Source organism: Sturnira hondurensis, unplaced genomic scaffold (assembly GCF_014824575.4).
Source record: "Sturnira hondurensis isolate 20B ecotype Veracruz unplaced genomic scaffold, ASM1482457v3 Scaffold0001074, whole genome shotgun sequence".
NCBI lineage: Eukaryota > Metazoa > Chordata > Mammalia > Chiroptera > Phyllostomidae > Sturnira > Sturnira hondurensis.
Window position 1 is genome coordinate 2978379 of NW_028073705.1, and position 22177 is coordinate 3000555.

The window sequence follows — 22177 nt, forward strand, 5'->3', positions numbered from 1 at the left end:
AATTGAAGGCAGGGAAGACCTACGGGCACAGCTAGAAGAATCCAATGCTATGAACTATGGGGGCTTACATTGTCACAGTGAGAATGAAGAGGGACATGAGACATATTTAGGTGGCAAAACTGATGGACTCTGAGTGTCAGAGATACATTGAGTGAGTGAGTGTAAGCATCTCCCCAGTGAACTGACAGTCTGGTTGAGATAGCATGTAAACTATCAACCCTGTTACCCAATGTTATATTCAAAGCTACATTCACAGTAGGGTTCCCATTCACATCCTTTAAGTCCTTCTTGTAAGAAAGAAATAGAGTTTTTTTTTCTCCCCCTGGGAAAATTTCCAACTGGAAGAGTTTCAGTCCCAGTCATTTTTGATGTGGATAATTAGAAAAAGAAAGAATTTAAGATTAAAAAATACTTAAATGTGGTTAATAAAGCAGATGGCAGAAAAAGAAAAGTTTGTGCGGTGAAACTTGAAGATGAGATCAAGGAAATGCAGGCCTCAGAGCTGTAGTCTGGCACTTTCTGTGAGGAGGAGGCGAGCCAGAGATGTGGAGCAAGCTGACGACATCTGCTTGGCTGGAGGGACACCGGGCAGCAGCACTAGTCCGCACAGTGTCCTTCTGGATGTTGGGTATTAGATTTGAAAAGCGTCAGCTAAGAATAATAGCAAGTTCCCCAAGTCTTTTCACATCTCATGCATCCAAATTACTCTTCATTTCTGTGGCCTGACAGGGCTTAGGTGGCAGAGCTGCCCAAGTGTAAGTTATAAAGTGGAAGCCGTGTGTCTAAATGCAGAACCAAGAACAGAAACAACAGACACATCCTCATTCACCAGCAATGTGTGGGACTATAAGGGAGGGAGATTCAGAAGTTTCTAGTAAAAAGGAGGTTAACTGGGAATAGTAATACCTATCCATTATTACTAACTTAAAGTGTTTAAAAGGGATTTTCTATTTTAATTTAGTGTGCTGGATTTAAAAATTTTTATTTTAAATAAAAATATGAGGGATTTCCTAAATTCACTTGTGACCTTGATCTCTAAAACTTTTATTCTCTATTAGGTCACAAATTTGAAAATTGCCGATTATATAGAACTCTATCTCAAGAGTGCAAATTTACCATGGTATCCCAGAAGAACAAGAGATGCATTCTTCCCAGAAATATGCAAGAAGGATGCAAAGGGAAGTGATATTTGAATTGGGCTTTAAGAATGAGAATTTCATGAAAGACACAACAGCAGAAAGGAATTCTAGACAGAGGTAATGGGCTCATGGAAGCATGACCATGCATAGCATGTTCAGGACTAGCAAGTAGCCATTTGAGGTGGCAAGGCATAAATTGGCTGTAGTGTGAAAGGAAGGGGTAACAGCCAGAGGTGGAAATATTTTTCTAGGTTATTCTCTTCAGGCCCCAGTAAACTCAGCTGGACAATCCACCTTAATCGGTACTAGAGGTTAAATTTAAAACATTAGGAATGAGTTGAGGCCTGCTAAAATTGGAGTTGTTCTTTTTCTTCTCAAAAATGGTAACAATTGGTGGGTTTTTGAGAGTTAATGGAACTACCCTGAAGGGTTCCTTTATTCCCATGAAAATTAGTAGTTCTTGTGGTAAGGAAATGTTTTAAGAATTGCTGATAATAGGTATGTCAACAACTTCCAATTACATAATGCCCCTAGAAAGATACAAATCTTTTTCATGTGTTTCTTTCATACTCCAGAAATAGTACTGGCAAATGTTCAAAGAAGTCAGAAATTTGCCACAACATACTCTTTAAAACCCCAGCTCACCCCTTTATGGAAACAATCTTAGACAAATCCCTTGCATGTCTTGCAGACTGTATTACTTGACTTTGGTGTTCATATGTGTCATGTTATACATGCTTTAAAAAAACATTTTTTCCTTTTTGTAACTGTGCAAGAGCTATAATTTGATCTGAGTCATGATTTCAATATTCACCATTCTCATGAAGTGTTAAAATTTTTACTTCCAGATTTTTGTTAATGCTTCCACAAAGGATTAAGAAACATCACAACATATAGATTAAAATACTTCATTGTTTTAAGAAGACATAAATTCATGAATGACATTGAAGATAAAAAGTAGTGCTATTTATAGACCTTAAATTTGTCCTTCTCCCCTTTAAAATGAAATCCAGATACCATTCCTGCTCGAAGTTTAACAAAGTTAAACAAGTGACAGGATCTTAAAACCATGGAAAATGCCATTGTTGTTTCAATCCAATCAGGTGTAACTACTTAAGTCTGGTTGGTGTTGGATGACATATTTTAATAGTGGAATATAGGATAATTTGCTAACTGGTTATTAGTTTAGAGTTCTCTCCAAGTTAATGTTGATTATTTCCTCAAATTCAAAGCTTGCTCATGTATCCAGTTTTAGTGTTTCTCTTTTCCCTTGATTAATAACCTATTGAAGGGGAAAGAGTTAGTGACCATCTAATTTTTCCACAGATTACTAGGAGTAATGTAATTTAGTAGTGGAAAATAAATGAGGGGCTTTGGTTTACTTCAGTTGGCCAGTCTGGAGCCCACTGGAAAAGTCTGGAAGCAACATTTCATGTTACTATTGAGCTGCATGAAGCCAGTTTGAGCAACTCCAGAACACTTTGCAAATGTGACTTTTGGTTGTAAGTTGTGAGTGCCCATACATAGTGTCTTATGTGATTTTGGAATAAATTCTATATGGGGTACCTGAACATCCTCATACCCTGCCAGTCAGCTAGTGCTTCTTTTATATGGAACCCAGGCAGTGATGCGGGCCCTGGCTGGCAGGGTCCGTGTGTTGTGGCTGCAACAAACAAATTCACACAGACTACAGAAGTCCTGTGGAGAAAAAGGGATGGCATGGCCACTCTCTAAGTGAGAGCGAGGGCCCTGACCCATGCCTAGATAGGCTTTTATTACTTTTCTGGGTACATTACATTGAGGATGGTCCTCATTTACTATGCACAGGTTCATCATAGGTGATTACCTTTTACAGATAACAAAAGAAAGAATGTTGCTAATTACTTCAAAGAGAAGGGTGTTGCAGATCAAGGGGAAAAGTGGTTGAACCAGTTACACTCCATACTTGGGAGGTTTAGCACAGACTTTAGGAAGTTAAAGTTATGCAGTAAACATTTCCTGCCTCAATCCAGGGTGAGAGAGTTTTAGCAAAAGCAAGTCTCACAGAAGCCTAGGTACAACACAGGCCTGATTCCCCACGGGAAAACCTATCCGTGGGCATGGGTCCTGTGTGCTGACCTCACTCCCCACTGGCCTTTCTGAGTAGGGACTGGGCTACATTCCCCATACCATGTGGATAGATTCCCTATAAGGCAGCCTATAATTCCCATGACTATTTAGAATTAGTTGGCAAGTTAAGCCAGATTTAATGAACATCTCTGGAATTGTTAGTAAAAACTAGTTGCTGGGTCACTTTTTGTCAAATGGATGAAGTGTGTTTTTTTAGCATCTGTATTTTTATGATTATTAAAGGACATATGAGATCAATTTTAGGCTACATATTAGCCTATCAATCAAGAATCATTTTTATTAAGCAGTTCTCTCCCTGTTAAGAAACATGACTGGATCAAAAAACTATGATACATTTACACAATGAAATTCTATGCTGCAGAAAGGAAGAAGGAACTACTACCCTTTGCAACATCATGGATGGAACTGGAAAGCATTATGCTGAGCGAAATAAGCCAGGCGGTGAAAGATAAATACCATATGATATCACCGTTAACAGGATTCTAAACAAAACAAACAAACAAGCAAAATATGACCAATGACACTCAAATACGGAACAGGCTGACAGGGTCCAGAGGGGAGAGGGGAGAGAATCATAGGGGAAAAGGGGATGGACTCACATGAACAAGTATAAAGAACACATGGACAATAATTAAGGGTGGGAGGTGGAAATGGGTGGGAGGCGGGGAGCATGGGGCGGAGGGCGGGCAGGGTTGGGAATATAAGACAGAAAGCTGTACTTGAACAAGAATTAAATAAAAAAATTATTAAAAAAGCATAGTTAGATTTCAAACTGTATAACTTGTCTTCAAAGAATGGGATGTATTTAGAACTTATTATTAAAAACTAATTAATAAAGCATGCCTGTTTTTAGGGTACCTACTCAATTGTTATGTGTAGATATTTTTATTTTGATTGTCTATTTTCAGTTCAGAGCACCAAGGTAAGGCTATTGAATCTACCACTGACACTCCCCTCTACTCACTTCAGTGATCACCAGAGACCCCCAACATCTAAGGAACCCTGCAGATCTTCCCCTTGATTTCACAGGGGAAGGAATTAATGTTCAGAGACATAAGCCAAATTTTCCTCTCCAAATTCTGCAGAGCTAGTTGCTAGAAAAACTAAAACTAGAACCCAGGTCTCCAGCATTCTATTGTACTGAGTCTTCCATGCTAAAGGGAAATTAGGTATGTCTCCTTACTTCATTTATCTCCTTAGACATTTGGAGACCCAATTCTCCTTTGGTAAGCTGAAAGCAAGTGAAGAATAGTTTATTTTCTAAGTAAGGAAAGACCCAGTTTATGAAATGTTTTCAAGATCTTTGAAAACACTTAATAGAGGGAACACAATAATAATAAGTCCCCTTTCTACCTCATTTCCAGTAAAACATGGAAGTAAGTGAGTGGCCAATCAGAATAATTTAAAATGTATTTAAGGTAACAGGTACAAAAACCACCTACCTCCTATTAAGAGATTTGTGTCAGATGGCGTCAAAGAATTTCAATGTAATTTTTTTCCTTTTTTGTTAATCATAAATATTCCAAAGGGCCAAAAAGCATATTCTACCAGAATGCTTGAATCTCTTATTTTATGCAAAAAAATGTCTGAGCTTTACATCGTCTTATCAAGCATATGGAAATATTGTGTCAGACTTCTCTTACTGAAAATTAAGTGATTTCTAAATATAAATCTGTACTTTTAATGATCATCAAATTCATTCCAAGCATGCATTTCAATTTATAGCTACATATGCATTATTTTAAAAGAAATTTAATTCTGAATCATTGTTTCCCTTAACTTATCATGGAATAGAAATTTATAATGAATTAAATGACAAATTGAAGGTTCCTTTTTAAAAATTTAAAGAAAAGATAGTACAATTTAAAAGTGAAGACTTTATTCTCAAAAAATGATCTGTGATTTTATACTTTAGCATTGCCACATGTGTTTTGGCAAGTCACTTTATTTAAAGGTGATTTTAAATTAAAATGGAATCCAAACTCAAAATAATTCCATTAGAAATCAGGTTAGGAGCTCCCTTGGTGAGTATAATGACCAAAGTAGCCCTGAGAGGCGTTCTGGGTGCTGGTGATGCTTTGTATCTTTGGGTACTGGTATGTCAAGGAATAAGTGACACATTTATGGGACTGTTTCTGTATTTACTATTTCAATTGAAAGTATAGAAAATTAGGTGCTAAAATAGAGTCTATGAGACATGCCTTCTACAACTTACAAACATGACTGGTAGCATTGTATACTATTTATTATTCCATTCCAAATTCCAAATTTAAAAGAATATACTAGAAATTGATAGATTACTCCTTTCCTCCCCCTAAATCTTTTACATCTAAGCTCTACTGGGAATTTGGATGTCAAATTGCTAAATATTTTATCAACTCAAGAAAAAAAATATGTAATCAATTATATTTGTCATAAAGGTAAAAACAGAATAGTATTTTATCTTCTGAGTTTTTGAAATGTGGAACCTTGTTTTTGAAGTGCATTTTAAATAAACATGGTTTTATAGACTTTTAATAAAGTGAAAACAAATTCTAAGTAAACCATTCTTCAAATTTATTTGTGTAGTTGATAATAGATGGCTCATTATGTTTTCCTATGACTAAAACAAGAAGGAATGTTTACTTTTCAAATCATCCTTGACAGATTGCCTCTGCCTGAGCAGACGTTCATGGGCTACTGGACAATTGGCCAGTCAAGAAGTGGAATGCAAAAACTGCTGTGTCCAGCAGAAACTCATCATATAGAGATAAAGGTTGCTATTATTTCTTCATTAAAATATTGAGTGTTATTTTACTGTTCAAAAGAAATAGTAGAAATGTTCAGTGGTAGGTCAAGGAAGCGTGTCTTAATTTATGGTGCCCATTTCCAAGGAATGTATTGAGATTTCCAACCAACTGCCTAGGGACTTATCTTTGTAAACAATTTGAACAAACAAAATGGAAAGACAACCCACTGAATGGGAGTACATATTCACCAATACATCTGTAAGGGGTTAATATCCCCCCAAAATATTGAATGTTACAGATTTTATATATCTTTACTAGATAGAATTCATACAAGCTCAGAAATGTCTGGTTCTGATGTTATTTAGGACTTGATTTAACATCTGCTCTACCTCTCAAGCCAGGCTGGCCTCTGAGGGACTCGTTGTAGGCATTTGATAATGGTCAGTAGAATTCCTTAAAGTTAACTTGTATTTCAGGAAAATTGTGTATCTTGTATGTTATCCTAGGACAGTTACTCCATGATATTCATATTCATGTAAAAAGGTAAAGGAAAGGAGTGTCAGTCACTAGTTGGTCTATGTATTTCAAGCAAAAAGAGATTTACTGTAGGGAATTAGATGCTTATAAAATCATTACAAAGGACAGGAGGGACAAAAGTCTAGGGGCTACCACTGGACTTTTAGTTTCAAGATCAGTGTTTCTATTTCTGCTACCACCCATGTTGCTGAGAGCTACACAGTAAAAAGAGATTAGTGAACTTTTTCTGTAAAAAATCAGGCAGTAAATATTTTAGGCTTTATGGCCATACAGATTCTGTCACAACTATTCAGCTCTGCCATGGTAACGTAATAGCAGCCTTAGACAGTACATTAACAAATGAGCGTGTCTGTGTTCCAGTACAATTTTACTTACAAAAGCAGCAGTGTACCAGGCTTGACCTGTGGGCCACAGTGCATCAGTGCCTGCAGTAGAGCACAGAATCTGACTGCTCGTATTTGTCAGAGACTCCTTGTCAACTATGACTGCAGGAGGTTGACTTCTACCTCTTCTGCCTTCCAAATCTCATGCAAGTGCACTTCATTGGCAGAACTTAAATCACATCTGGAACCCTTGCTGCAAGAAAGTATAAGGAATGTAGTTTCTAGTCTTCCTGCTCCTGAGATACAGACTAATCCCAAAGGGTGAAAGAAGTGTGGAAGCCACAGTAGTAAATATCTAACTGAAACATATTTGAATAATTAAGGACTGACTGGAAGGCATACAAATCATTGAAATTTTAGTTACATCAATATAATCCTTCCAGGACATCATATCTAAGTACCCTGCATGAGTATTAATCATATTATTAAATTTATTCCTCTGCTTATATTCCTATTGAATAATATTTTACCATGTGTGAAATATTGTACCTTTTATACTTAACAGTAGTGGTTATCAGGAAGTTGTTTTTAATTTCAATTGTCACTGTTTTTTATATTTTATTTCTAAGACCCAGGTTCAGCCATTACATTCTATGTAATGATATAATACTCATTCTTTACAATGGAATTATATCAGGTGCTGGTTCATTGATTTACAAACTATTCTCCTTGTTTGGACTGCTCTGGGTCCCAATAATTGGAGTTCAAAAGTTGCTCTTGACTTAGAAAGAAATGAAATGAGAAATAGTGTGGGTTTTACATATGGCATATTTTATGAGTAAAAAGAAAATAAGTAAGAAATTAAATAACAGCACATGTGGAAACATTTATAATACAATTTTATGTTGTTATTATTATTGTTATAAGTACCAGGTCAATTGATAAAATAAGAAGAGATACATCATGATATTATTTGAATTCAAATTCTATATTTGGAAGAACCATCGCTTTTCTACATTGGTAACTACCCAAATTTTTTAACTCAAATAACTACTTAATTATAGGGCCCAGCACTTATAAACATACAGGAGTATCCAATAGAAAGACGTGAAGGAAGATCTCAAATCTTCACTGAAGAATGTGCCTCCTGGAGGTTGCCACTGGATGAAATTAACATAATCTGTGACGTTGCTGTAGCACATGGTATGTCAGTTTATTCATTTGATTATTTTTTCCATCTTGCATTCATTTTTTAAAAGGTGGGATTCTAGATATCAAGAAGTCCATAGAGTCTATGGCATAGACTCAGTAACTGTCATTCCTGGATTGGATAGCAATTAGGTATAATTTAAGGCTCATTTCCTATAACAACCTAACAAAATACTGTTGTGGAACCGACATAAGCACTGCTAAGTTTGTATGCATGTGTCTGTTTCTCATTACAATTGTAGCACAAAGTTAAACACACCCAAGCATGTGCTAAAAATAGAAGGAAAAAAGAAAAAGGAGAAACATTGGAGTTTTTGGCTGGGATTCCAGTTTGGTGATTGCATGAACCACGAAAGCAGGGCTGGAATGATTTGCAGTCATTAAACTTCTCATTGTAAAGAATGGCAAAGAAAGGATGTGGACCTTTGGTGTCTACATTTCTGGACTGTTGCCATTACCTACTGATTCATGCAATGTGCCCCGGTACAATTATTTTGGCAGAAGCTTCTCAATTATTGGCACTTATTAAAATGACATAAACAGAAGTGAAAACAGGGGGAAGGGAGAGAGTCCCTAACAACTAAGATGGGGATTATTTAAGCGAACATTCATATGCAAGTTTTGTTCCTTTAAGTTCGATGGATATTGTTCATTCCTAAAATCAGGTATGCTGAATAAAAATATGCACTCTAAAAATGTACAGGTTTTTTTTGTTGTTGTTGTTAACAGATTGATGCTCTTATTAGTAGAGAGTAAGTATGGATTTTTTTGATGTGGTTTAAACTTTAGCCTTTGTCTCATATTTAGAGATTGTGCCTAAGCATGCTGTGAGCCTGTGCCCCGTGGCCTGGGACAGGCTTGCTAATCAGGTGCAGCACTTTCCTCATTAAGCCTTGTCACAGTTCTCAGCAAACATTCCAGGCAGCTGCTACCAGTTAGTCAGAACTGGCCCTTAAAAGATGAAACTCCTTTCCTGTCCCATATATAATTTAACCCTTTACTTCAGTATTGTCCACATTTGCAAACTGAGTTTTTTGTTATTTGTTTTCTTGTTTTTTACTTATTCTGTATTTGTAAGACAAAAGAACATTTTCTTGCATTAAAATCAGATGATACAGCTATAAGTATAGATATAGATAGATATGTTTGAGCCAAAGACCAAACATCACTTAATGATGCAAATTGAGAGACCAGTTAATAAGTGTAACTGCATTTGTGTTAATAGTTTTACTCTATTCCCTGGTAGCTTATACTGTGTGCAAAAGCATTCAATAAATGTTGAATTGAACAGATTTGTGCTGATAGTGGAAACATTAAAAAGATTCTTACATTATAAATTATGTAATTCTATCTGACATTTGGAACTGTAACAGAACACAGTCTCCTAAATAATGTCTTCTTCTGTAGTTTCCATTGATTTGTGTTTCTTATCAATGTTAGCTATTTTATTTAAATTTTCTATATCACTGCATATATTTGGTGTTTGTAGATGTGGCACACATACACAAACAATATATGTATACATATGCTCCAAATTTTCTAGGATAATTCCAAATGTTACATTTTGTCATACGAGGCCTGTCCAGAAAAAGTATAGCCATTCTTAATATAACAAGAACAGTTCACAAAACATTGCTGTTACCTGGCAGCCAAGGATATTGGACTGGAATGTGCATGGATGAACAATAACAACTTCACTGTATTAGTCAGTGGGGTGGTAGACACCACTCAGTGTACTGTGTGTACTGGGTGGCTGTTCAGAATGAATGAGAGTACTTCTGGCTAAGATAGAAGTGCAGATAGATTCACTTTGCCTCCTTATACAATCAAAAGAAGAACAACAAAGTTAAAAACAAAGAATCACCAGAACTGCCAGAAAATCGAAGTGTTGGGAAGTCCAACAATGAGGGAGTTAAAAAAGACACATTCATCCAGACCAGTAGGAGGGTTAGAGATGGGCAGCCAAGGTGGGAAGGATGTCCAGCAAGGTGGCAGCTGGGAGACTGGGGAGGATGAGGAGGAGGCCAGTGGGGTGGGCAGCCCCACATTTGTGTGCAAATAAACCAGGAGGAACAGCTGGGAAGCAAGACAGACCACGCAAACCAGGGTTCCAGCAGAGTAAAATAAAGCCTCAAAACCTCTGAATAGAAAAACCTGTGGGGGTTGAGGTGGCAAGAAAAACTCCCAGCCTCATAGGAGAGTTTGTTGGAGGAGACCCACAGGGTCCTAGAATGTACATGAACCTACCCACATGGAACCAGCAATAGAAGGGCCCAATTTGCTTGTGGGTAGCAGAGGAAGTGACTGAAAGCCGGCGAGAGTTGGGCAAGTGGCGTTATTCCCTTCCCACATGTACAGAGGCACAAAGCAGTAAAGTGGATTGCCCCCTGGTGAATACCTAAGGCTCCATTCCTTACAACACAACAGGTGCACTGAGACAAAGAAATACAGCCCAAATAAAAGAACAGATCAAAACTCTAAAAATAGAATTAAGCAAGAAAGAGATAGCCAACATATCAGATGCAGAATTCAAAACACTAGTAATCAGGATGCTCACAGAAATGGTTGAGTGTGGTTGCAAAATACAGGAAAAAGTGAGGGCTCTGCAAGTTAAATAAAGGAAAATCTAGATAGAACCAACAGTGATGGGAAGGAAAATGGGACTCAGATCAATGATTTGGAACAGAAGGAAGAAATAAGCATTCAACCAGAACAGAATGAGGAAACAAGAATTCAAAAAAATGAGAAGAGGCTTAGAAACCTCTGGGACAACCTGAAACATTCCAATATCTGAATTGGATAGAAGGAGAGAGAAAGAGCAAGAAATTGAAAACTTATTTGAAAAAATAATGAAGAAGAACTTCCCCAATCTGGCAAAGGAAATAGATTTCCAGGAACTCCAGGATGCTCAGAGAGTCCCAAACAAGTTGGACCCAAGGCACATCATAATTATACTACCCAATATTAAAGAGAAAGAGGGAATCTTAAAAGCAGCAAGAGAAAAGGAGACAGTTACCTACCAAGGAGTTCCCATAAGACTATCAGTTGATTTCTCCAAAGAAATATTTCAGGCAGGAAGTAGGGCTGGCAAGACTTCTGGCCAAGATAGAGGCATATGTAGACACACTGTGCCTCCTTGCACAACCAAAATTAAGGACAACAAAAATTTAGAAAGAAAAAAAAACAACCAGAACTAACAGAAAATTGAACTGTATGAAAGTCTGACAACCATTCATCCAGACCAGTAAGAGGGGCAGAGTCAGCAGCCAGAGGAGAGGGAGCGAGACAGAAAAAAAGCGATGGCTGGTGGATTTGGGCGCGCAGGCGGTGGCTAGCAGACCCAGTGAGGCTCACAAGCTGGCTGGCTGACTGTGGTCACACATTTACCCACAGATAAACCAGGCAAAAATGGGCAGTGAGACAGACCTCACAACCCAGGGCCCCAGTACCAGGAAATAAAGCCTAAAAGCACTGATTGAACACACTTGTGGGGGTTGAGTTGCCACGACAGACTCCTAGCCTCACAGGAGAATTTGTTGGAGATACCCACAGGATTCTAAAATGTACACAAGCCCACCCACCAAGGAACCAGCACCAGAAGGGCCCAATTTGCTCGTGGGAAGCAGCAGAAGGGATTGAACTCCAGAAGAAAGCCAGCACCACTGTTCCCTCTCTGACCCTGTCCCCACATACAGCATCACAACCCCGAGACGTGGGTTGCCCCGCCCTGGTGAACACCTAAGGCTTCACCCACTCAAGGTAACAGGCACCACCAAATGCCATCCCCCTTAATGGCTCAAACCAAAGAACAGATCAAAGCCCCAGAGCCAATACTTTTAAGTAACCAAAGATAGCCAACCTTTCAGATGCACAGTTCAAAGCACTGGTGATCAGGATGCTCACAGAATTGATTGATTTTGGTCACAAATTAGATGAAAAAATGAAGGCTACATGAATGAAATGAAGGAAAATGCACAGGGAACCAAGAGTGATGGGAAGAAAACTGGGACTCAAATCAATGGAGTGGACCAGAAGGAAGAAAAAAACATCCGATCAGAAAAGAATGAAGAAACAAGAATGCAAAAAAAAAAATGAGGAGAGGCTTAGGAACCTCCAGGACATCTTTAAACATTCCAACATCTGAATTATAGGGGTAGCAGCAGGGGAAGAGGAAGAGCAACAAGTGGAAAAGTTATTTGAACAAATAATAAAGGAGAACTTCCCCAATCTGGCAAAGGAAATAGACTTCCAGGAAGTCCAGGAAGCTCAGAGAGTCCCAAAGAAGTTGGACCCAAGGAAGAACACACCAAGGCACATCATAATTATATTATCCAAAGTTAAAATGAAGGAGAGAATTCTAGAAGCAGCTAGAGATAAGGGGACAGTCACCTACAAAGGAGATGATCTACATCAGATTGTCAGCTGATTTCTCAGAAGAGACCTTACAGGCAAGAAGGGGCTGGAAAGAAGTATTCCAAGTCATGAAAGGCAAGGACCTACATCCAAGATTGCTCTATCCAGCAAAGCTTTCATTTAGAATGGGAGGGCAGATAAAGTGCTTCTCAGATAAGGTCAAGTTCGAGGCATTCATCATCACTAAGCCCTTATTATGTGAAATGTTAAAGGGACTTTTATCTAAGAAAGAGATAAAAAACATGAACAGTAAAAAGGTAACAAACTCACAGTTATTAACAACCACATCTAAAACAAAAGCAAACTAAGCAAACCACTAGAACAGGAACAGAACCACAGAAATGGAGACCACATGGAGAGTTAGCGACAGGGGAGTGGGAGGAGGAGAGAGGGGGGAAAGGTACAGAGAATAAGTAGCATAGATGGTAGATAGAAAAGAGGGGGAGGCCAAGAATAGTATGGGAAATGAAGAAGCTAAAGAACTTAAGACACATGGACATGAACTAAAGGGGGGAAATGTGGGTGGGAGGGGGTGTGTGGGGTGGAGGGGAATGAAGGGGGGAAATGGGACAACTGTAATGGCATAATCAATAAAATGTATTTTTAAAAAAGAAGGGATTGGCAAGAAGTATTCCAAGTTGTGAAAGTCAAGAACCTACATCCGTGATGACTCTGTTCAGCAAGGGTATCATTTAGAATGGAAGGACAGATAAAGTGCTTCCCAGACAGGGTCAAATGAAAAGAGTTCATTATCACCGAGCCCTTATTATATGAAATGTTAAAGGGACTTATCTAACAAGAAAATGGTCAAAATGAAGAACAGTCGATTGACAACAAAGTCACAACTCTCAACAACTGAACCTAAAAACAAAAACAAAATAAGCAAACATCCAGAATGGGAACAGAATCACAGAAATGGAGATCACATGCAGGGTTATCAGCAGGTCGGAGGAGGACGGAGGGAAGGTACAAGGAATAAGAAGCACAAATGGCAGGTACAAAATAGACAGGGTGAGGTATGGGAAATGGAGAAGCCAAAGAACTTTTATGTGTGACACATAGACATGAACTAAGGTGGGAGAATGATGGTGGGAGGGATGGTGCAGGGTGGAGGGTAATAAAGGGGAGAGAAAAATGGGACAACTGTAATAGCATAATCAACGAAATATTTTTTCAAATAAACAAAATGACTGAGGGGTAGAGCAATGAATCTGCATCAGATTTTGCATTACACTTGAACATTCCTCTGTGGAACCTATTCAGGTGATTCAGAAGGCTGTAGCTATGATCAACTGGTGATTGGCAGGTTCATCACAATGACGCACCTGCTCATGCATCACATCTTGTGCATAGTTTTTTTGGCATAACACCAAATCACCCAGGTGACTTGGCTCTCCTATAGCCCAGATTTGGCACCCTGCAACTTCTGGCTTTTCCCAAAACAAAAATCACCTTTGAAGGGAAGAGACTTCAGACCATTAATGAGATTTAGGAAAACACAACATGGCAGCTGATGGCAAATTGGGAGAACTCTGTAAAGTTTCAAGGTGCTTACTTGGAAGGGGACTGAGGCATCATTGTCCTATGTACAATATTTCTTATATCTTGTATCTTCTTTAATATTTGTTCTCTTTTTCATATTACATGGCCAGATACCTTCTGGACAGACCTCGTATCTTAAGTCTTAATTTGAAGTTCAGGAAATATGACCATTGTCAAACAGATACCTGGATGAGGAGCAATGGTGTTCCATTTATTATGCAAAAGCAACTTAATCCCATGCCATAGGTAGAGATTATGGGAAACACAGTCTATTTCCTGACTGACTATTCAGAGTGAGGCCCTCAAACCAACAGCATTGGCATCTCCTGGGAGCTTGCTGGAAAGGCTGAATCTTAAACCCATCCCAGACCAACTCAATCAGAGTCTACATATTCGTTAGATCTCTTGTGATTCATATGACTTTAATAGTTGAAGAAGTGCTGATAGAGAATTCAGAAAATGGACCTAGTCAAGTACTCAGATTAAGAATACAGAGATTTTAATTTTTATTGAATTATAATCGATATATAATATTGTATTATTTTCAAGTATACAACATAAATATTTGGTATTTATATTGTGAAATGATCACCACAATAAGTCTAGTTAACATGCATCATTATACACAGTTACACATTTTTATGTGCATATGATGAGAAGAGATGGGGATTTTATAAGAAATATTCAAAAGATAAACAAAAGTTTGGAAAATTATATCCATAAAGCTAAGGATAAAATATAGAATTATTTATAGCAAGAAAAGCTAGTCTGTGGACCAAACAACCATGGTTCGATTCCCAGTCAGGGCACATTCCTGGGTTGCTGACCAGTTCCCCGCAGGGGATGCACAAGAGGCAACCATACATTGATATTTCTCTCCCTCTCTCCTTCTCTTTCCCTCTAAAGATAAATAAATAAAATCTTTAAAAAAAAGAAAGAAAGAAAAACTTGAAGATCTAGTAATTATCCAGGAAATGCAAGATTAGCAGGTAGCTGTTGACTAGCTTTTGTCCATCTAAACGAACAATATAATAAAACAGACAATTATTGAAGCACAAAGTACTTTGCTTTCATACAAGGAAAAATTTGCTGCATTGAGAAGTATTAAATATTTAATGGTATTATTATTAGATATTATGGAATTCTTTGGGGAAAAAGTACTTCCTCAAATACATAGGTATGGTCCCATCCCATCTACATTTAGAGCAGCAACTAAATTGCTGCTCATGGTCTTTTCAGTCTAATCAATACATCTACAAGTCATCTGTTCACTTCCAAGTGTTCTTAGTTTCGTGATTCAGTTTCCAGTGGACCTTTTGACCAGTCAGAAAATCTCTTGCAGATTACAAAATTAACTCCTTTTTGTCATTTCAGAAAATGAGGAAAATACTCTCTATGTAGTTGCATGCAATCCTGTTTCCTTATACTTTATGAATGTGGCTGGGAAAAGTGGCTACTTTGTGGACTTTTTTGACATCTTTCCAAGAACCGCCAGTGGAATTTGGCAGCCATTTGTGACAGTGGCACCCCTGGGAAATCCCCTCAAGGGTCAGGTGATTCTCCATGAGCAGCAGGTAATGTACCCAAGGTCATTCTCATGGTACTCACATGCCAAGGGCAACTGATGTGGAGAAAAAGGCATAAATGATTTGCAACCTATAACTGAAAATATGTGCTTTTATAAAGATAAAGGAAAGGTGCTGGAGGGAAGGTCCAAAGTTACCTTTTATCAGTACCACAAAATCAGGCCAGTATCTTCCTCTCTGCAGAGACTTCAGGATGACCTGTAAGTCTGGAAACATGTAAGTAAGGGCTTCTCAACCCTGACTTTTAAGGCCAGGTAATTCTTTGTTGTGAAGCTTGCATCCTCTTTGAACAAAAACAAATAAATATGCCAATTTCAGGTAGTATGTGTTTCACAGTTTGTGTGTATTTTAATTAGTGAGAATTCTAAAGGTCTAAATTAATCTGTACTGTACCAATAGGAAGGAATATAGTAGAAACCAGATAATAATCTAAGGCAGAGGTCCCAAACTTCTGGTTCATGGACTGGTACCAGGCTGGGCCTGTTAGGAACCCAGTGCACAGAAGGAGGAGAGCTTGAATGTAAATTGCTTGCATCATCTGGACACCATACCCCCACCTCATTCCATGGAAAAATTGTCTTTTATGAAACTGATCCCTGGTGCCAAAAAGGTTGGGGACCACTGGTCTAAGGAGTGATGGGGGTCATTAGGAGGAGTTGGGAGGGTGAACAATATTGAGGTAACATTTTATCTGAGACCTGAATGACATTCTTCCCTTTCATGCAGTAAATGCACTGCATGAAATTGTCTTAGTCCATTTGGGCTGCTGTAACAGAGAAAGCATGAACTAGGTAGCTTATACACACTAGAAATTTTTTACCCATGGTTCTGAAAGCTGAGAAGTCCAAGATCGAGGCATTGACACAGTCAGTGTCTCATGAGGGACCACTCCTTAATCATCTTTTCGCTGTCACCACACATGATGAAGGAGTGAGGGATTTCTTTGGTGTCTCTTACTTATTTGTTTATTTATTTAATTTATTGGGGTGACATTGGTTAATAAATCAGACAGGTTTCAAGTCTACAACTCTATAACATACCACCTCCATACTGAATCTCCACCCAAAGTCAAGCCTCCTTTTGCTATCTGCTATCTTCTACTCTCTGGCATTGACTGTACTATTGTTGATGTCTGTTTGGTTTTTTTCCTTAGTCTCTACCTTTTCACCCAGCTCCCCAACCCCCCCTTCTGACAAGTGTCAGTCTGTTCTCTGTATCTGAGTCTGTTTCTATTTTGTTTGTTAGTTTATTTTGTTCATTAGATTCCACATATAAGAGAAATCATACGATATTTTTCTTTCTCTAACTTGCTTGTTTCACGTACCATAATGCTTTCAACGTCCATCCATGCTGTCACAAGGGTAGGATATCCTTCTGTTTTACAGTCAGTTAGTATTCCATTGTGTAAATGTGTCACAGGTTTTTTATCCACTCATCTACTGATGGAAACTTGGGCTGCTTCCAGATCTTGGCTATTGTAAATAATGCTGCAATGAACATAAGGGTGCACATATGCTTTCAAATTAATGTTTTGAGTTTCTCTGGATACATTGCCATAAGTAGTATTGCTGGGTCATAAGGCAGTTCCATTTTTAATTTTTTAAGGAAACTCCATACTGTTTTCCACAAGATGCACCAATCTGCATTCCCACTAACAGTACATGAGGGTTCCTCTTTCTCCATATCCTCTCCAACACTTGTTATTTGTTGATTTATTGATAGCCATTCTGACAGGTGTGAGGTGATATCTCATTGTGATTTTAATTTGCATTTCTCTGATGATTACTGATGTTGATCATCTTTTCATGTGTCTATTGGCAAATTGTATGACCTCTTTGGAGAACTGTCAATTCAGGTCCTTTGCCAGTTTTTTTAATTGGGTTGTTTGTTTTCTTGGTGGTGAGTTAGTTGTACAAATTCTTTATAAATTTTGAAAATTACCCCTTATCAGATGTATCTTTGGCAAATATGTTCTCTCATTCAATGGGTTTTCTTTTCATTTTGTTGATGGTTTCTTTTGCTATGCAAATGCTTTTTAGTTTGATGTAGCCCCATTTGTTTATTTTATCATTTGCTTTTCTAGCCCAAGGAGATGTATCAGAAAAAAATATTGGTATAAGAGACTTTATTGCCCATGTGTTTTTGTAGGACTTTCATGGCTTAACTTGTGTATAATACAAAGAGGTGGTCTAGTTTCATTGTTGTTTTGTTTCGTTTTGCATGTATCTATCCAATTTTCCCAATACCACTTATTGAATAGACATTTTTTACCCCATTGTGTGTTCTGGCCTTCTTTGTCAAATATTAATTTACCATAAAAGTGTGGGTCTATTTCTTAGCTTCCTATTCTGTTCCATTGATCTAGATGCCTGTGTTTATGCTGGGACCATGCTGCTTTGCTAACAATAGCCTTGTACTACAGTTTGATATCAGGTAGTGTGATTCCTCCAACTTTGTTCTTCCTTCTCAAGATTGCCGTGACTATTTATGGTTTTTTCCACAAAAGACCACATCAATTCCATATCATTTTTTGGAATTTTTTTGTAGTTCCATGAGATATATGCCATTGGTGTTATAATAGGAATTACATTAAATCTATAGATTCCTCTGGGTACTATGGACATATTAATGAAGTTAATTTTTCCTATCCATGAACATGGTATATGCTTCCATTTATTTGTATCTTCCTCAATTTCTTTGTTTAGTAACCTATCATTTTCTGAGTACAGGTCTTTTACCTCGGTTAAATTCATTTCTAGGTATGTTATTTTTTTATTGCAATTGTAAATGGGATTTTTTTCTTAGTTTCTCTTTTTGACAGTTAATTACTGGTGTATAAAAATCTCACCAATTCCTAAATATTACTTTTGTATCCTGCTACTGTACTGAATTCATTTATCATTTCCAGTAGTTTTCTGGTGGAATCTTTAATGTTTTCTTATACGGTATCATCTTGTTAGCAAAGAATGACAGTTTTACTTCTTCCTTTCTAATTTGGATGCTTTATTTCTTCTTGTCTGTTTGCTGTGGCTAGGACTTCCAGTACTATGTTGAATAAGAATGGTGAAAACAGACATCCCTGTCTTGTTCTTGATCTTAAGGCAAATGTCTGGCCTGTTGAACATGATGTTGGCTGTGGGTTTGCCATGTATGGCCTTTATTATATTGAATTATGTTCCCTCTATTTTTACTTTGCTAAGAGTTTTTAACATAAATCAATGCTGGATTTTATTAAATGCTTTTTCTGCATCTGTTGAAATAATCATGTGATTTTTGTCTTTAATTTTTTTATGTGGTGTATCACTTGTATCTGTTTATGAATATTGTGCCAACCTTGCATTCCTGGAATAAATTCCACTTGATCCTGGTGCATGATTTTTTAAATGTGTTAAGATATCTGGTTTGCTAATATTGAAGGGGGGTCCATCTATGTTCCTTGGCAATATTAGTGTAAATTTTTCTTTCTTTATAGGGTCCTTATCTGGTTTTGAAATTAGGATAATGCTGACCTCATAAAATGAGCTTGGAGGTCTTCTCTCTTTTTGAATTCTTTGGAACAGTTTGAGAAAGGGAAATGTTAGTTTGTATTTGAATGTTTGTTAAAGTTCACCTGTGAAGCCATCCGGTCTAGGACTCCTGTTTGCTGGGAGGGTTTTTTTTCTGAATTTATTTTTATTTTTTAAAGATTTTTAAATTTATTTTTATTTTTAAGTATGTTTCTTAATTATGTAATTACACTTGTCCAATTTTTTTCTCCCCTTTATTCCCCTCCACCCCACACTGCCCCTCCCACCAGCATTCCCCCCTCCCTTAGTTACATATGGGTTTACATATGAGTTCTTGGCTTCTCCATTTCCTATACTATTCTTAGCGTCTCCCTGTATCTTAATGTACCTACCATTTATTATTATTATGTACCTACCATGCTTCTTATTCCCTGTACCTTTTCTCCCATCATCCCCCCACCCCTCCTGGCTGATAATCCTCCATGTAATGTCCATTTCTGTTCCTGTTCTAGTTGTTTGCTTATTTTGTTTTTTGTTTTTAGGTTCAGTTGTTGAGAGTTGTGAGTTTGTTGTCAATTGACTGTTCTTCATTTTGACCATTTTCTTTTTCTTAGATAAGTCCTTTTAACATTTCATATTATAAGAGTTTGGTGATGATGAACTCCTTTCACTTGACCTTATCTGGGAAGCACTTTATCTGCCCTTCCATTCTAAATGATAGGTCTACTGCATAGAATAATCTTGGGTGTAGGTCCTTGACTTTCATGACTTGGAACACTTCTTGCCAGCCCCTTCTTGCCTGAAAGGTTTCTTTGGAGAAATCAGCTGATAGTCTTATGGGAACTCCTTGGTAGGTAACTATCTCCTTTTCTCTTGCTGCTTCTAAGATTCTCCCATTCTCTTTAATCTTGGGTAATGTAAATATGATGTATCTTGGTGTGTTCCTTCTTGGCCCCAACTTCTTCGGGCATCCTGGACTTCCTGGAAGTCTATTTCGTTCACCAGATTGGGGAAGTTCCCCTTCGTTATTTTTTCAAATAAGTTTTCAATTTCTTGCTCTTCCTCTTCTCTTTCTAGCACCCCTATAATTCCGATATTGGGATGTTTCAAGTTGTCCCAGAGGTTCCTAAGCCTCTCCTCATGTTTTTGAATTCTTGTTTCTTCATTCTGTTCTGGTTGAATGTTTGTTTCTTCCTTCTGTTCCAAATTGTTGATTTGAGTCCTGGTTTTCTTCCTTTCACTGTTGATTCCCTATACATTTTCCTTTATTTCAATTTTCAGAGCCTCCACTTTTTCCTTCATTTTGCAACCATACTCCATCAATTCTTTGAGCATCCAACTACCAGTGTTTTGAACTCTACATCTGATATGTTGGCTATCTCCTTGCTTGGTTGTATTTTTAGAGTCTTGATCTGTTCTTTTATTTAGGCCATATTTTTTGTCTCAGTGCACCTGTTGTGTTGTAAGGGGTGGAGTCTTAGGTATTCACCAAGGAGAGGCAACCCACTTTGCTGGGTTGTGGTGCTGTATGTGTAGGAGGGATCTAATAGGGAATAATGCCACTTGCTTGGCCCTCTGCTAGTTTTCAGTCACTTCCCCCAGTACCCACAATGTAATTGGGCCCTTTTGGTGCTGATTTCCAGGTGGGTGGTTTGTGGTTTGTGTGTGCTCAAAGACCCTGTGGGTCTCTCCAACAAACTCTTCTGTGAGGCTAGGTGTTTCTCCTGCCCCCTTAATCCCCACAGATTTTTACAGTCAGAGGTTCTGAGGCTTTCTTTTCATGTGCTAGAAGCATGGGTTTCATGGTCTGTGTTCCTCCACATGCAAATGTGAGACTGACAGCTGCCACCTTGCCCACCTGTGTATACCAGCCATTGCTTTGCACACCTTGTCCTCCAGCTGCTGCATTGCTGGGCATCCTCTCTACTCTAGGTGCCCATCTCCACCCCTCTTACCAGTCTGAATGAATGTTTCTTCTTTAACTCCTTGGTTGTTGGACTTACAGACAATTCAATTTTCTGGCAGTTCTGGTTGTTTTTTCTTTGTAAATGTTTTGTTATTGTCCTTCTTTTGGTTGTGGGAGGAGACAAAGTATATCTACCTATGTCTCCATCTTGGCCAGAAGTACTAGATAAAGAGTCCTTGCTTTTCATCATGTCCAGTCCCTCTGACCTGAAGTGTTTCTGTTGAGAAATCAGCTGACGGCCTTATGGAAGCTTCCATGCAGGTAACTAACTGTCATTCTCTTGCTGCTTTTAGGGCTCTTTCTTTATCTTTAACCTTTGCCATTTTTATTATGATGTTTCTTGGTGTGGGCCTCTTTGGGTTCATTTTATCCGATGCTCTCTGTGCCTTCTGGACTTATGTGTATTTTTCTTTCACCAAATTACAGAAGTTTTCAACCATTATTTCTTCAAATAGGTTCTTTATTCCCTGTTCTCTCTTCTCCTTTGGGTACCCCTATGATGCAGATGTTGTTACAGATGATGCTGTCCAAGAGGTCCCCTAGGCTTTCCTCTTTAAAATATTTTTTCTTTATGTTTCTCTGCTTGGGTGTTTCCTGTTAACTTGTCTTCTAAATCACTGATTTGATCCTCTGTTTCATCTAATCTGCTGTGCATCCTTTCTACTGTAGTATTCATTTCAGATATTGTAGTCTTCATTATGACTGGTTTTTTATGGGTTTTATGTCCTTTTAAATTTTTACTCTCTGTAAGTTCTCACTGAGATCATTTATTCTTTTCCTAAGGTCCTTGAGTATTCTTGGTTTTAAACCATGGTTTTAAATTCTGCACCTGGTATCTTAGTTGCTTCCATTTAATTTCCTTTTCTGGATTTTTCTCTTATTCTCTAATTTGAGGCATATTTCTTGGTCTCCATTTTTGTTTGTCTCTGTATATTAGATAGATCTGCTGTTACCCCCAAATTTGTTAGGATGGCTGTATGATGTAGTTGTCTTGTGGGGCTCAGTGGTGCAGTCTTCCAGATCACTTAACCTAGGTGCTCCAGGAATATCTTCTGTTTGGGTTAAGAGTGCCCTCCTATTATAGTTGAGTTTTGAAT

The 22177-nt window shown here is 37.9% G+C and overlaps 1 protein-coding gene across 3 annotated transcripts in view; it reads left to right on the forward strand.

Moving 5' to 3' along the window:
* The window catches only part of VWA8 (von Willebrand factor A domain containing 8), a 406775-nt gene that overhangs the window by 236461 nt on the left and 148137 nt on the right, over positions 1-22177 (forward strand). For all 3 annotated transcript variants that reach the window (XM_037060277.1, XM_037060261.1, XM_037060267.1), the window contains 3 exons: positions 5916-6024; positions 7923-8061; positions 15397-15596. In XM_037060277.1, coding sequence (XP_036916172.1) covers positions 5916-6024; positions 7923-8061; positions 15397-15596 — 448 coding nt within the window. The remainder of the gene's footprint in view (positions 1-5915; positions 6025-7922; positions 8062-15396; positions 15597-22177) is intronic.